General features: G+C 46.8%; 1 protein-coding gene across 1 annotated transcript in view; it reads left to right on the forward strand.

The window, feature by feature from the left end:
- Window positions 1–15,337, forward strand: part of myo1d (myosin 1D) — a 67,742-nt gene that overhangs the window by 36,523 nt on the left and 15,882 nt on the right. The window contains exons 17-21 of the mRNA XM_010866286.5: window positions 6,728–6,951; window positions 7,428–7,566; window positions 7,799–7,903; window positions 8,120–8,233; window positions 12,988–13,142. Coding sequence (XP_010864588.1) covers window positions 6,728–6,951; window positions 7,428–7,566; window positions 7,799–7,903; window positions 8,120–8,233; window positions 12,988–13,142 — 737 coding nt within the window. The remainder of the gene's footprint in view (window positions 1–6,727; window positions 6,952–7,427; window positions 7,567–7,798; window positions 7,904–8,119; window positions 8,234–12,987; window positions 13,143–15,337) is intronic.

Consider the following 15,337-nt stretch of genomic DNA (forward strand, 5'->3'; position numbering starts at 1 on the left):
AAATGTGTGTTGTTAAACCCCTGAAGCTGTTCAACCCTTATTAGTGACCCCTTATCATAGCGAGAAACCATCACAGCTTTTCTACTTTCACCACATCCTGAGAGGCTGAATCCCACATGCTATGGAAGCCTTCCGGGACATGGGAAAGGATGTGGAAAGAGATACGGATCTTTATATAGACCAGTAACTGGTCGTACATGTCAGTGAGAACACACTGTAGCAATAGCGAATGACTGTCTTTATGTGTGCACCTTTATCATGTTGACCGTTTTATGATGTAGATACTGTCTACGATGCAGTCCCTTGTTATGACCAGCTCTCCGTAAACGTTCCCTGTTTAGTTCCTGGACGTATGGGAATTGGATTTTCGATGTTGAAAGCCTTAGCACTTTGGTTGGTGAAGGAAGTCGGTGTGTTGTCCATGAGAATGCAGCTCTTTTCTTTTAGACTTACAGGGAGAATGTTGCTCCATGAGTAGGTGGGATTGTATGGTCCTGTGCCATATGCTATTTCAGCCTCAGACCTACTGTTAACCGCTTCTGGAAATAACGGGAGAATTCGTTTTTTCTTTGCAGAATTATAGTGCAGAATGTGGCGTTCTCATTTCCCTGTCAGATCTAGTTGAGCATCTATGCTCTGGGCGTCTTCGCTGGATGACCAACCTGATTGACAGGTGCAGTGATCAGAACGTCTGTTCGTCGGCAGTCTTGTTTTCCTGTTTCCTCGGTTTGGCATCTAAACACTGATTTCAAAAATTCACCTGGGAGCTCGCCATATTGGTCTTTTGTCAGAATACAGGCTGCCAGCTATACGGATCATGTTATTGCTCCAATCCCTACATTCCTTCACATTGATCACACTTGTGATTCAGTCAACTCTCTGAGGACTGGGCTGCCATCTAACCGCCGATAGTCATCAAAGGGTTCAACCAACCAAAGGGCTTCAGGGCGGGGTTGATTCTTTGACCTTTGATCTACAATGCCCTTGTTGGGCAGGGTGTACCCATGTTGATAACCACAAAGACTAGAGAGAATGTCCAAGATGTTCTACCACGAGAATTCTTTTTTCAGGAGCTCTCAGGCAATTGGAGGAGATTCTCTTGGTCAGTGGGCAAAACACACCGACTTGTTTTACCATGCTTGTGAGGACATTTTGGAGAAAGAAATGTACGCCCATTCAAGATCCTAATCCATTAACCCTAAAACGTACACTAAATATAACCTAACTTTAAAACCCAACCCTTAACCCAAATGTATTCACCCAAGCCTGCCTTTGGTCTTTTTCGTGTAATGACCAGCCAAATTTCCTCACTTGTGTAGTTTTCCCATGGATAATTATTCTTTTGATGACTTATATTCCTCACAACTGCAGTAAGACATATACACACACAGACGCACATTCAGACACACGCACGCACGCACGCACGCGCGCACTTCCATGCACCTCCCTCTACAAAAACCAAAATAGACTGCTAGTGTGTTAAACTCTATTTTCCCCTACTGCCAAGACACACAGCTCATCCTCTGTGCCAAGCAATCCCCTTATCAGCAGCTGGCACACCACCGTGGCTTATGCCAGCGGGTGGCAGAACCCATTCCAGTATTTGTCTCCCTAGAGCCTCCTTCCCCAGACGACCACAATGCCCTGACTAGTGTCAATGCTTTTTACATAAGAGCTTGGAGCTCTTAAATGACCCCTTGTAATTCCATCTGATGACAGGTGCCCCCCCCCCCGCCACTCCGCCTGCCCCTTGCAGCACCTTTAACCCCCCCCCCCCCTCCCCCCTGTCCCTTGAAGAGTTAGGGTAATGGTCAATGGGGAGGAAGTTGGAAAAGGACAGACAAGACAGCGGGACGGGAAGAGAGCAATGCCTTGACTCCCTCCCGACCGGTCGCATTTCACACAGCCTTACGCTGCGCCATTCTTCGTTTGGCGTGTGAACCACCCGCTGCGTTGACCGCCCAGCTCCCCTCCTGGAGGCAGCGGGACGGAAACCCGAATCCGATTGGATCCCACCTCCCGGTTCACGGCTACGAACCCAGCCACTCGCCTCTAACCACACCGCACTCCTGGCCCATATCTGCCTCAATGAACAATCGCTACAGTGAGGTCAGGCAAGTACAGAGGCGCCCTTCTAACCCAGAATTAGAAACCTTTCCTCAGGAAGTGACGCTAGTCCCGATCTGAACCAACCTACAGGGGGATTAGAAACCGCGGTCCAACACAAATACAGGGACTTCATGAATCATTCATGAATTCATATTCCCCCTCTTTCCTTTCTTTTTCCTTTTTTTGTCTAATGAATATTTCATAAATGTAAGCCCGGCCATCCACAACAGTGTCAGTCAGGACCGGTCTTTTAGCTGGGATGACGGGTGAGTGGGGGGAGGCGGAGAGACATGATAGTCCCCTGTGTGTTGGGAGCCTGGACGTTAATTGCTGTTGAAAGCGTTTACATGTGTCTGAACGACAGTCAGCATTTCAGTGGGATTGTAGGCGTGGTTACGCCGATGCTAGCTTAGCGTTATGCCTACTGCCTGTTTACCCGGCCAGAACTGATACCCTCTTCTATCCACACGCCTTAGCAGTACGTAACCTGATCCTGATTAATGTCATGTCGGCATTATTGGAGTACCGGGCAGCGTTCTGTAAAAGCATGTTACGTTTACAGGTTAACAACACCTGCGAAACACCTACAGCCCCCTCCAGAATTGTAACTTCTCTCTGGTAATTTATTTTAGCGGCGACTTAGGGGAGAGACTTTACTATATTTGCACGTCCTCATTAGTAGGGGAACACTCTCCTTCTAAGGAAGCCTCTTGATTATCCTGGAGGATTTGTCCCTCCTGTCTCTGTGAGCTCATCTGTGTTGTCAACTGGAGTTGTTTGATGCTGTTTGTTCGCTGTGCCGTCTCCTAGATCTCACTTCTTCGGCAAACCCACACATTCCCACCGTTAAAGAATTAAGCACAGTCGGAAACCAAGGTGCCCTTTGAATTCAGAATCGATCAACACGTTTATTTTACATCCCTGGTCTCACATCCAATGAAAAACAAATGAACAGTGCGTCATATTTTATTCATGGATCCCGGTGTGTGGGGTGGTAATTGATTCTCACCAGGACAGCATGTTGCAGGCTATTTGAGTGTAATAATTCACGCTCCGATTCACTCGACAACCAGAGAAAGTCCTGTGCACTTTTTTTTTTTTTTTTTTGCATTGAAAACAATCCCGTGAATTGACAGCAACGGTTTCTCCCCAACCGCGTGGAAGGATACGCACGGGGGGGGTGGGGTGGGGGGGCTCTCTCACCATGGCAACCACGGCGCTCTGCTTTGCTGCGTTATGACCTTCACGTTCCATTCTTCCCGAACGCTCATCAAAATCAGCCCTTCCCTACGCTGGCATGTCTGCTCATGTATAAGGCCGGATGCTCGGTGGTGGACTGTCAGTTGAACGGGGGTTGACGACTCGTCCCTGCTGTTGGCGGCAGACGAGAAGCACATTGACACTGACTGATAACAAGTGGCCGTGTGTCCATTGTTCGACTGGAGAAAGGGCCGGCAGCCCCCCCCCCCCCCCCCCCCCCCAACGCAGGAACATCCCCAGTTCCTGCGTTCTCATTGTTAGAAACCCGTTGTCACACACCGGGGCATGCCCGTAGAAGGGGAGCGTGGATGAATCTGTCGGAGAAAGCCACTGGATGTTGCCCTGAGCGTGTGTGGATGGTGTTTTGCGGTTCACCCGAGCGCCGGATTGATTTATGCTAATACCCCTTGGTTGATCGCCTGAGGTGTGTGTGTGTGTGTGTGTGTGTGTGTGTGGTGCTCTTGTTAAATCGTGTCATACTCCGTTTGATGCTGTCTTTGCCCACCTTGGTGCACAGAGCGTGTCACTGGAAAACAGATGTACCCGGAGGACAGGGGAAACAGTTGAGCTCAGCATTGGATTGCAGTCAGTTGTATCGTCGCCTGTTTGAATGTTGGGTCAGACAATTCGAATGGTATGGCCAATCGTTACTTGTTTTCCAAATGGATTGATTTCCACTGTAAAAGGCCTGAAGCAGTCACAACCTATGGAGTATCGGACATTTACATGAAGAGATATGTCACCTGATTTTCTCTTTGTTCTTCACATGTGCGACCTCCAAACTGAAATCTCTCACACGGGGCACACATACAGCCAGGCTGATGACTCTTGATTCGTGCCTACTGGGATTCATCTACCCAGAATGCATTTCAAAGTGCCCCAGTAAAGCCTTACCAATCTGTCCCACTCTGTCTGGCCAATACACCCCCTAATTAGGCTTTGACGAGCTCGTAAATCTGGAGCCCCTGAGCCAGGGGAGTGTTGGGCTGGTCTGACTTTATGACAGAGGGAGTCTCTAAAAGCTTGTTCGGATGGCTTCATTGAAGAGCAGTGAGTTCCAGCCTCTTGTTATTGGGCAGATCTACCCACGTTCCCCAGGGTGTCGTCCAGTCTCCTCGCTCCGCCTCCTCAGTCGTGATTAACCCACACCGTATGCCTCTCTTTGTTTAAGCACAGCCAAGCATTGAAGTGTGTTTGGGAGAGAGGCTGTGACTGGACCAACAGAATCACTCTCGATTTCACACACCGTGCTCTGGGTGCAAGGACAGACTGTCTGTATCAAATGTACCCTTTCAATCGTGTTTTAAGGCTATACTGGGGATAGGACAAGATAGCGCTTATGAGGCATTTCTAAGATTCATCTCCATTTTAACGTTATACTACAATATCTCTTTGGAATGTGGCCTGCATAACAATGTTTTGGTTTTCTCAGACATAATATCTGAAGTGCATTATTTTTCATAACATCTATGACCTCTGGCTAGTAACAGTGCCTTATTCATCACTACACTGTTGCATTTTTTTTGTTTTACGGAAATTTTTTGCTCTTTTATTGTACTGAAAGTGAGCCAGGATTCAATGAGAGAGATGAAAATTGATCACTGGGGTATCATCTCATTATTCTTTGTCTTCTAGGACACTCAACAAATGAACTACCCTGGTGTTGGTGTTGCAGTGGTGATGCTTTAAAATCCCTTCGAGAAAGTGGCCTTTGGAATCCTAGGACCCGTTATTTATTATTATAAACTGCAGATATCGTTTTCTTTCTTTTCAAATGTTCATATTTTGTTGTAATTTTTCTAGGGAGATTGAGATTTGGCCAGATTCTAGCCCAGGTTGAAACATTGGGTCCCAGAGACAGGGTTTTACACCGCTTGACCACCCCAGGCCACTACAATGTTTCTTATAGCTGGGCCACTCATGATATATTGTTTGTCTGTCTGTTTTTTTGCTTTTCAAGCACTCTGAGTTTGTTTAAAAAAAAAAAACACCAAATGTAATAAATTATTGTTCTGATGAGTGTTGAATCTCAACAGGGATTATCTAGCATGTAATCTTTTCAGCTCTCTATTTTTGTGCTTTATGCCATAATCTCTTATCTACAAATGATCAGAACTTTATATTTTTTGCAGCTTTTTTCTTTTGTTTGTTCGTTACAATTAATTTAACTCAGTTCCCAGTGGACTGCACATAGTTTAGCTTTGTTTAATAGTCACATAATCAACCTCCCCAGGTGAAACCCCTCACCACGCTAACACAAGGAGCATTTTTCCAATCTACCTCCCCCACACGCACACACTCGTGAATGAAATATTCATGATGTGCCGAATTTAAGCGTTTTAGAGTCTGCGTCCTGTGTGACTATGACATTTGGATTTACAATGTACTATATTGTAAGTCCGCAAGGACCACAACGCTATAATGCTGCGTAAGGACCACAACGCTATAATGCTGCGTAAGGACCACAAGGCTGTAATGCTGCGCTAGGACCACAACGCTATAATGCTGCGCATGGACCACAACGCTATAATGCTGCGCATGGACCACAACGCTATAATGCTGCGTAAGAGCGTCAACGCAGAACACGACTAACACAGCATAGTGTGTGTGTTTTTCACATTCACAGTATGTTTAATGGATTGGCAAGCGTCTATAAATCAACATGAAGTCCAAGACGAGCATATGGCGGCAGGTTTTAGCGAGGAAGGAGCAGAAGACGTGCCCCCCTGGGGGCCATCTAGCATCAATTATTCATGCTTTTGGGATGGGGGGGGGGGGTTGTTGGGATGTGCTGGCTCAGGGCATTATTTTCAATAAGAGTCCAACACGTGCTGTTCGGATTTACTGCTACTGAGATGATTGTACAATTTAGCAGGGCCGTGGAAATGTGCTGTATATCACATCCAATTCAGATTTTTTTAAGTACTGTTTTGTCCGGGGAAGTGTTTTGTCTCAAATATAGGCCGTGCGTCCCATATTTCCAGTTTGTTCTGTAGTCTAGACATCAAACTAGTAGTTGTTATTGGGAGGTATCGATAAACGTCTTTATTCATTCCTTTCATCTTCTGTTCTTTAAGATCATTTTCAAGCGTTTCACGCTTCATTGGACAGGAAGATGGAACAAGACAGAGGGAAGAGTTTTTGCTGAAAGCAGGAGATCTTATTCAGACTGCAGCGATACATGTGTATACTGTAGGTGGTGGCTTAAACCACTGGGTCACCCTAAGCCCCTTATTTCTGCTCTACCTGCCCCCTACCGCAGCCACTCAGACAGAACCGGGAGAAAACTCTTGGTTTTTCCCACCTACAAATGGAGAAGTGTAAAGTGGATTAACCTCTCTTCTTTTTTCTCCACCAGGTGTGGCGCGGTACCATAGCCAGGATGCGTTACCGGCGCATGCGGGCCGCCCTGGTCATCCTGCGGGCCTACCGGCGCTTCAAGGTCAAGTCCTACGTCCGAGATGTCAACCGCCGATTCAAGAGCGTGCGCTCCATGAAGGACCGCGGCCGGAGCATCAAGTGGCCCACGCCGCCCAAAGTCCTGCGGAGGTTTGAGGAGGCCCTGCGGAGCATCTACAGCAGGTGAGAAAAAATAAATAGAACAGGACGTCTCACCCACCAATCGGTTCTATGACTCCTCCCTCCCTGTTTGGAAAGGACATCCGCGATTGGACGCGATGCGGTGAATGCCCCTCCATCCTCTATCTAGGAAAGACTTCTGTGAAATGCCATTGCTCTCGGTGCTGTTTCCTGGTCCAGCTGGTTTGCTTTAAAGTTGCCTCCCTGTGTTTCCTCTGCTTTCTGGCATTCATTGCCCCCCCCCCCCCCAAATCAAAGCCTCCACTTTCATCCAGAGAAAGTCAGATCCCTTATTTGGTGCTTTTGGAGCTACAGCTTCATGCCAGGGTGTTTTTTTCCCAGCCAGAGGAAAACCGATCCTACAGTAGTATCACTATGTCAGAATAGCCAATGTTGTTATCGGGGCGATATATTCTAGTGTCTGAGTCGATATCTTGGCTACAGAGCTGCTCCTGTGGGTGTTTCCATGCCGCTTCTAGGTGGTGGGCGTGGACCCTGATCAAAGACCTGACGCCAGAGGAGAAGCTTCAGATCAAAGCCAAGGTGGCCACCCTGGAGGCCCTGAAGGGCCAGAGGCCTGACCTAGGGCTGCAGAGGTCCTGGGAGGGCAACTATCTGGTGAGTTGGACTAGATATCAGGGCTCTGGGCTTTTGGAGGGGTTAGAGGTTGTTGTGTGTTTTCCATGTTGTTTCACAGTTTGAAGGTAGTCGTCAGTGTATTTGGTGTATGGATAATCGTGCGTGCGTGCGTGCGTGCGTGTCCAGAAGCGAGACAGTCCTGACAATGTATTTTGGGGTATGGGTAATTGTTTGTGTTTAAAGGCTTGTGTGTGTGTGTGTGTGTCTTCAGAAGCGAGACAGTCCTGACAAAGCGTCCTCCTTCACCTTGGTGTCCAGTGAATTACAGCGTAAAGACAAGTTCATGAGGGTTCTCTTCTCCTGCAATGTGCGCAAGGTACAGCAAGTTTAAGGAATAATACCCAAACCTTATAACCAGAGAGGCAAAAAAGGCCGACAGGAGCACAGACAGACGGACTGAACGGCAGACTGGCAACAGGCCAACGGACTGTCAGATGGACAGAAAAATACAATCACAACCGTTAGACGGTCTTCCCCAGCTCCCTGCAGGGTGTCTCCAGTGGGATGACTGATGAGGGACTTTGTGTTCCAGATCAACCGGTTCCACAAGGCTGAGGACCGAGCCATCTTCATCACAGACCGTCACCTGTACAAGATGGACCCCGTAAAGCAGTACAAGCCCATGAAGAACATTCCCCTTTATAATGTAAGTGCATGTTGGTCATGTAGTCAACCTGAGTAGAAACCTTACTGGTGGGGGTTTACCAGCCTGGAAAATGCTGTCTGTTGAAATTAGTCAATGAACATCCTTGCTCTAAACGTTCTATACAAGGGTCTCTCAATTCTTAATTATAAAGGAGTATCTCGATTTATGATTAATAGCATGGTTTGAGGTGGAGGAAATTAAAAACTACGTTGAGATAATGGAGTAATTGCCTATAAAGGGAAAAGGGATTTTTTTTTTTTGGGGTTTAAATAATCATTATCAAATCTGGTCTCTTATATCATACCCAGGCTGGTATTTGTTCAGTGGTCTTCTCCACATCCTTGCTGTTATGGTAAAAACATCCTCATTGATCAGTGGACAATGAGCAGAGAATATGAGCCTTGTTTCCATGGTGAAGTCAGGGTTGTTTTCAGATTTCCAGCAGCGCCTTCCTGTTTTCCCACCCAAATAAAACATCCTGGCTTTTCATCAGACCCCTGTTTATGTAAGCAATGACAATATTTCAGCCTCTGTCCTCGTTTCAGATACCAGTCCAAGATGGTGGCAACGTTTAATCTGTGGTTCTTCAGTACTGCCAGTGTCTTGAACAGTGAGACCTTGTGAATAAAGAACAGAGGAGGACAGAAAGAAAAACAGGTAGAACCAGAGGGGGGGTGGAAGACAGGAGAATGCAGGAGAGAATGACATGGATAGATGGAATGACAGGGAGGGGGAGAAAGGACGAGAGAAATGGGGAGAGAGGGAGGATAGAAATGGGGAGAGAGGGAGGATAGAAACAGGATCCACTTATCTTTGGCCAGATACTGCTTCTTTGTTATGTTATGTTATAATGGGTGAGAAATTAGCTGAGGTGTGTCGTGATAACTGAGACAAGGAACCATGATGGCCAATGTGACCAGACGACACAGGAAGAATGACACTGTAATGGGAATTGGAAGAGCAGGGCTAGAATAGGGTTTGCAGACTACTGAAGTGCTATCAGCTATTGTTTATGTTTGCGCACACACACACACACACACACACACACAAGTGAGAGAGTGCAGGGAGGGAAGGCTGGGCACTGTGTTCGATGCAGGAGGGGCAAACCAAACTGCATCAAGCGTTGCTGAATTGTGGCAGGAGATTTAACAAAGGGTTCTCCGGGGCGTAGAGAGATGTCATTACTCAATCCTTTAAAGTTCAGAACCCTTTAGAGTTCACCCATTACCTCACTGTGCAGAACACTGGTGAAGTAAAATAGTACAGGGCACTGTGTATAGTCACACGTATGACATCACCCATTACCTCACTGTGCAGAACACTGGTGAAGTAAAATAGTACAGGGCACTGTGTATAGTAACACGTATGACATCACCCATTACCTCACTGTGCAGAACACTGGTGAAGTAAAATAGTACAGGGCACTGGGTATGGTCACACGTATGACATGATTACCCATTACTCACAGTACAGGGCACTGTTTATTCATGGATTACGATGGTTATGATACTATTGTTTTGTCCAACTGAGGATTCTACTCAATACATCCTCATTTGGAGCTGATGAAGAGTAGGTCTAAAGTGCATTATTAATGCTTCAAAACGTAATACAAATAAAAAAAGGCAAATAATTTATCTAAACCTTTTATCATTCTGATGTCAAAAAATTTATTTTTGATGTAGTATCACATTAACTAGTTGTTAATATTGAGGGGAGTCCATAGAATTTTAGCATAATGATTGTGTCCCTAGCTATTCTTGACAGACTTTGCAAGCTATTGACAACATTGCCGTCTGACAAAGTACATGTGATAAAATGATGATAATTACAGGGTTGTTTCCTACTAAATATTAATTCATTAATATTTCCCAGCCCCAGAGTGTAATTTAGGCAAAACAGTAATTTACCCCGTTTAACAAGTGTCATCAAGCTGCAGTGTTCATGGAGTGTTAGTTAACATGGTAACGATGTGACTAAGTGATGGGGGGGGCATCCTTGAATATTTACATGTATGACATCACCCAATAGTTAACTGCACAAAACGTTGTTAGATGTACGACTACCACACCCACCCACCTACGCCGTCACGCATGCACGCACGCGCAACCTATGACATCAAGTTGTAACTGCACAAATGATGAAATGCGTCACTGTCATCTATAGGGGGGGGGGGGGCTGGTCATGGTGAGAGAGTAGGCGAACGCGGAGATGTATCGGTGCTGGCGTTAGAGGTCAGGTGTGACCGGGAGTCTTCGATTCCTAAGAAGGTCGAGTGGAGGGAAAAAGCAGTTAGCGCCTGTTGATTAGCATGCTAGCTACGCTGCCGCCCTGCTTAACCTTGGCTGCCCTTGTGTTTATTCATCCCGCAGGGAGGCAGTGGTCCCGTCCACAATGGCACCCCATTGCCTATGTAGTCTGTTGGCCTCCATTCAACAGTACTAGTGCACTATGAAGGGGTATGATGGGATTTGGGACGCCGTCACAAGGCCGGGGAGATGGGTGGCCCCACCTCTGATTTATACGTCAATTAGCCGGTGTCTCATGGCGCGTGCACCCGTTGTTATTGTGGCGAGTGCGTCAGCGCACCGCTGTCCTTGTGAAAACTGACACCCTGTAAGACGGAGCGAGGAAAAGGATTCCTCCGTTCTTCCCGCTCTACCTCCCCTTCATCTCTCTCTCTCTCTCTTTTCCTTGGACACTCCCGCCGCTCCCTCAGCCACCTTCCCCTCTCTCCCTCACCGTCCGCTGTTGTCATGCCAACCTCCCGGGAGAGAGGGTAGTCATGGCGACCGTGCAGGAGGGCAGATCAGCTGGTGTCTGGTGTTGTGCAGGAGGATCACCAGGCTGCTACATGCGTGCGTGCGTGCGTGCGTGCACGCTCCTCTTCCTCTTTCTCCCCCTCTCCCCTGCCCCATCTTCCTGAAGAGGCGGGATGGTCCCTCCTTTTAATTCCTCCCTCCATGTGGGAGTATGTTCGGTTTGTCACAGTCAAGGCTGGAGTAAATGGGTGCGGTGTACAGACACGGACTGTGATGTGGCGACGGGTAATGGAATGTGCTGTTCGTGGAGATCAACAAGCAGGCTAACCGGTGGCCCTACTGCAGGGTTAGGATGTCTCAGCTGGACTCATTACTCTGTAATCCCTCCAGTCATCCTGGGTGGATTCACCCTCCTCCCCTGCCCTCTCCAGCTCCAGCCTCATGTTCAGTCATTTCCTCTCTCTCTCTCTGCCCTTCTCCATCTCTCGCTTTTTATCTCCATCTCTGTGCCTCTCTGTCTCTAACCCTCTGTCTTGTCATCCCTTCTTCCCTCCCTCTCCCTCCCTCTCCCTCTCCCTCTCTCTCTCTCTGCGGGATTCATCTTTGTTATGTAACAACTGACTCGACTCCCTTAAGAATAGAATGGAGGAGGAACGAACAGGACACTCGCTACAGTACCATCCACATCGCTATGACAACTGGGACTGGCAGTCCTCAGCTAGGATGCCTTGTCTGGCCTCTCTGACGGCACATCCCACTGCAAAACCCAGATAATAATCTCCTTACCACACATTTCCTGCAGAGCTACCCACTGACACCACATTTTCAGTTAGAAGCATATTCAAATGAAAGACGGAGAAAAGTACAATTTTTAGCGTTTCATTATAAAAATCAAATGGAGAAAAAAAAAAAAGAGAAAACATTTCTGTTTCATTTTCGCTACTCAGACGCCATGTTCCAATCAATTCTGCTCATTCAGAGAACGTCAATGTAGCCCGTTCCTCCTAATTAGCTGTCGCGAACACAAGCACATGGTGTTGAGTTATACCTCTCAAAAACCTTTCAAACCACAGGGCTCAGTTCTAGTTATTTAGACTAACTGTTTGAAATGTGCCTTGCCGTTGTTTAACCCTGGCTGCGTGTTGCAGGTGTCATGTTCCCTTTAATGGAGATGGAATAATGATTATTCTCTCCCATCGTGGCGGTCCTGCTCCACTGGGATGACACGGTAATGGCTCTGATTCCCCCTGGCAGTTTCCATAGTCTCCCCTGTTCAGTTGGGGATGGAGTCACAAAGAGAGGAGGTGGGTGGCCTTGTCAAGAATGTAGGGCCAGTAAACTGAAGGGTCGCTGGTTCCTGAGCCCACAATGTGAGAAACCATGCTTTTCTGGCCCTGAGCAAGACCGTTAGTCCTAATAGGAGAAAAGGAGAAGACGAGACAAGGGAATAAAGAAGACATGGGTGAAGAGAACTGCGCAGAAGAAAGACTGTGATCGTAAGCTCTAACTGGATTTTGCTGAGCTCAGTAAAGACCAAATACACACAAGGAAAATATTGGCATCTGACTACATTATGGCTGGTTCAAATCCTTGGTTAGTCCTGAGGGACCAAAATCACTAACTGAAAAAAATAGGTCTTGAAAAAAGAGACACAGTTGGCTTTTCTGGTTTGTTTCTAATGCTGTTCGGTTTGTTTCTAATGCTGTCAAATCCGCTCTGCAAAATGCTTCCTTGAATCCATAATAACCAAGACACATTCCAGAGCAAACAGATGTACACTATTTAGCCTGTTCATCATCTTGGAAAGATATTATGTTCCATTCAATTAAATATAAAATGAGGAACCTCAACCCCTTGAAGCAGTGAAGTGTTTTCCACAGAACCTCAGGCTTTTACCTGTCCATGACAGTCTGTGCATAGAAGCATCCCCTTTGTCCGAACATGGCACATATTCTGGTGTACTAATGCACGGACGCGTGTCTCCTGTGGTCCCAGGTGACGGGGGTGAGCGTGTCCCCTGGTAAGGACCAGCTGGTGGTGTTCCACACTAAGGACAGCCGGGACCTGGTTGTGTGTCTCCAGGGAATGACGCCTCCAGGGGACAGCCGCATTGGGGAGCTGGTGGGCACCCTGCTCAGCCACTTCAAAAGGTAACGTGTGTGTGTGAGTGAAATTAGTTACGGAGTGGGTCTTTCTGTCTGTCTTTGTACGTGTGTGTGTGTGTGTGTGTGTGTGTGTGTGTATATGTATATGTATATACAGCTCTGGAAAAACATTAAGAGACCACTGCACCTTTTTCTTTCCTTTCCAAAAAAGTTTGAAAGGAAGGTTTTGAGTGAGGAACAGAAGGGTTAAAATTAAGAGACTGCAAATTGAACGCTTCTGTTTCTTACTCAAAACCTTCCTTTTCAACTTTTTTGAAAAGGAAAGGAAAAAGGTGCAGTGGTCTCTTAATGTTTTTCCAGAGCTTTGTGTGTATATGGCTCAAAATGGCCAGGAACAAAGAACTTGCCAGAAACAAATAGACTTTGTTAGTCTATTCTTGTTCAGAGAAGGCTATTCCATGTGAAACTTGCCAAGAAACTGAAGATCTCGTACAACAACATGCACTACAACTTCCACAGAACAGCGCAAACTGTCTCTAACCAGAATAGAAAGAGGAGTGGGAGGCCCCGGTGCTCAACTGAGCAAGAGGACAAATACATTAGTGTCTAGTTTGAGGAACAGGTGCCTCACAGGTCCTCAACTGGCAGCTTCATTAAATAGTACCCACAAACCACCAGTCTCAACGTCAACAGTGAAGAGGCAACTCCGGGATGCTGGCCTTCTGTTTTTTTTTCTAATGATCACTTAGCCTTTTAAAATGATCAACTTAGATTAGCAAACACAGCGTGCCATTGGAACACAAGACTGATAGTTGCTGATAATGGGCCTCTACACCTGTGTAGATACTCGATTAAAAATCAGCAATTTCCAACTAAAATAGTCATTTACAACCTTAACAATGTCTACACTGTATTTCTGATAGATTTGATATTATTTTAATGGACAGAAAATGTGCATTTCTTTCTAAAACAATGTATATTAGTTGGTGTGTTCAGACAGTAGAGGAGTTTATAAAGGGGCCCAGCTGTGTCTGTCCCACCATCTGTGGGGAAAGGTACAGTGTTACTCACCATCCTGTCAGTCACCCCTGGAGAGGAGTGACACACGCAGCACCTTTCTGGCACTAGACTGTCACTCATTTGGGCGCTCAGTATGTAATTTAGCTCAGACCCCACTCCAGATGTTTATAACCTTATAACATCACAGTAATCTTCTCATTGCATGAAAATAACCTTATAATCACATGAACATAACCTTCTAATCAGCTGTGACGCGCCACGGTTCTAGAAAACTCACAAATAGTCCAGACACTCTTGCATGAAATCAGATTAACGGTCTCCTCTCTCTATCTCGCCATCTCCCTCTGCCTCTGTTTCTGGTTCACTCTCGCTGTCTGTCTTGTCTTTCTCCCTGTCTCTCTCTCTGCCTCTCCCACTCTCCCCCTTCCACCCCCCCCCCCCCCACACACACGCGCACACACACACACACACACACACACACACACACACATCTCAGAAGAGGTTAGATGAAATATTAAAGGCAATGGAAGGCTGTATTGCACTCTGCTCTATATATAACTCCAACTCCTGCTGTGTTGACATAGAACCCCATGTGGCACGCGCCATGCAGTCCCTGCTACTGCAGCACGTAACGCCACGCCCCACACACAATGCCACCCCACATCTGGTCACATGACGCCCACCACACAACCCCCCCCCCCCCCCCCCGAATATTATTTCTCTCTGGAACTAACACATCCTTTGGTTCACACCATCGTAAAAATAGCTAGTGTTAATTATTCAGCTGAGACTTCATTTCTCTCCGGGAATCATAACTCTCTGGAATTATGACTCCGAAGGTAAAAAGGTCAAGGGTATACTCAAATATTTCCCGGGTGCAAACATTTGTTGCAGTATCCATTTTAAATCCATTGTCGACCGACTGTGCCCTTCACCGCAGCTAGTTAACTGTAATTAGGGCGCCAGGGGAAGCCAGTGTTATGATATCGTTCCACTGTGAGATGTGCAAAGAAGACCTAAGATGTCTGTGTTGTCTCTTGTAGAGGTAGCTTTCCGACCCTCGGGTGTAACTCTGTTTCATCTACTGGGTTGTCAGGAAAGGGGCTTCCTGTGCCAGCCTCTCGCTGCACTCCATCGTGCCTGCTGTAGGGTTATACAGTATTGAAACAAGGAGACTCGTGGAGAGAACCTGGTGTGGAGACAACAGGCATGCAGTGTGA

The sequence above is a fragment of the Esox lucius genome, chromosome 5, assembly GCF_011004845.1.
Source record: "Esox lucius isolate fEsoLuc1 chromosome 5, fEsoLuc1.pri, whole genome shotgun sequence".
Lineage (NCBI taxonomy): Eukaryota > Metazoa > Chordata > Actinopteri > Esociformes > Esocidae > Esox > Esox lucius.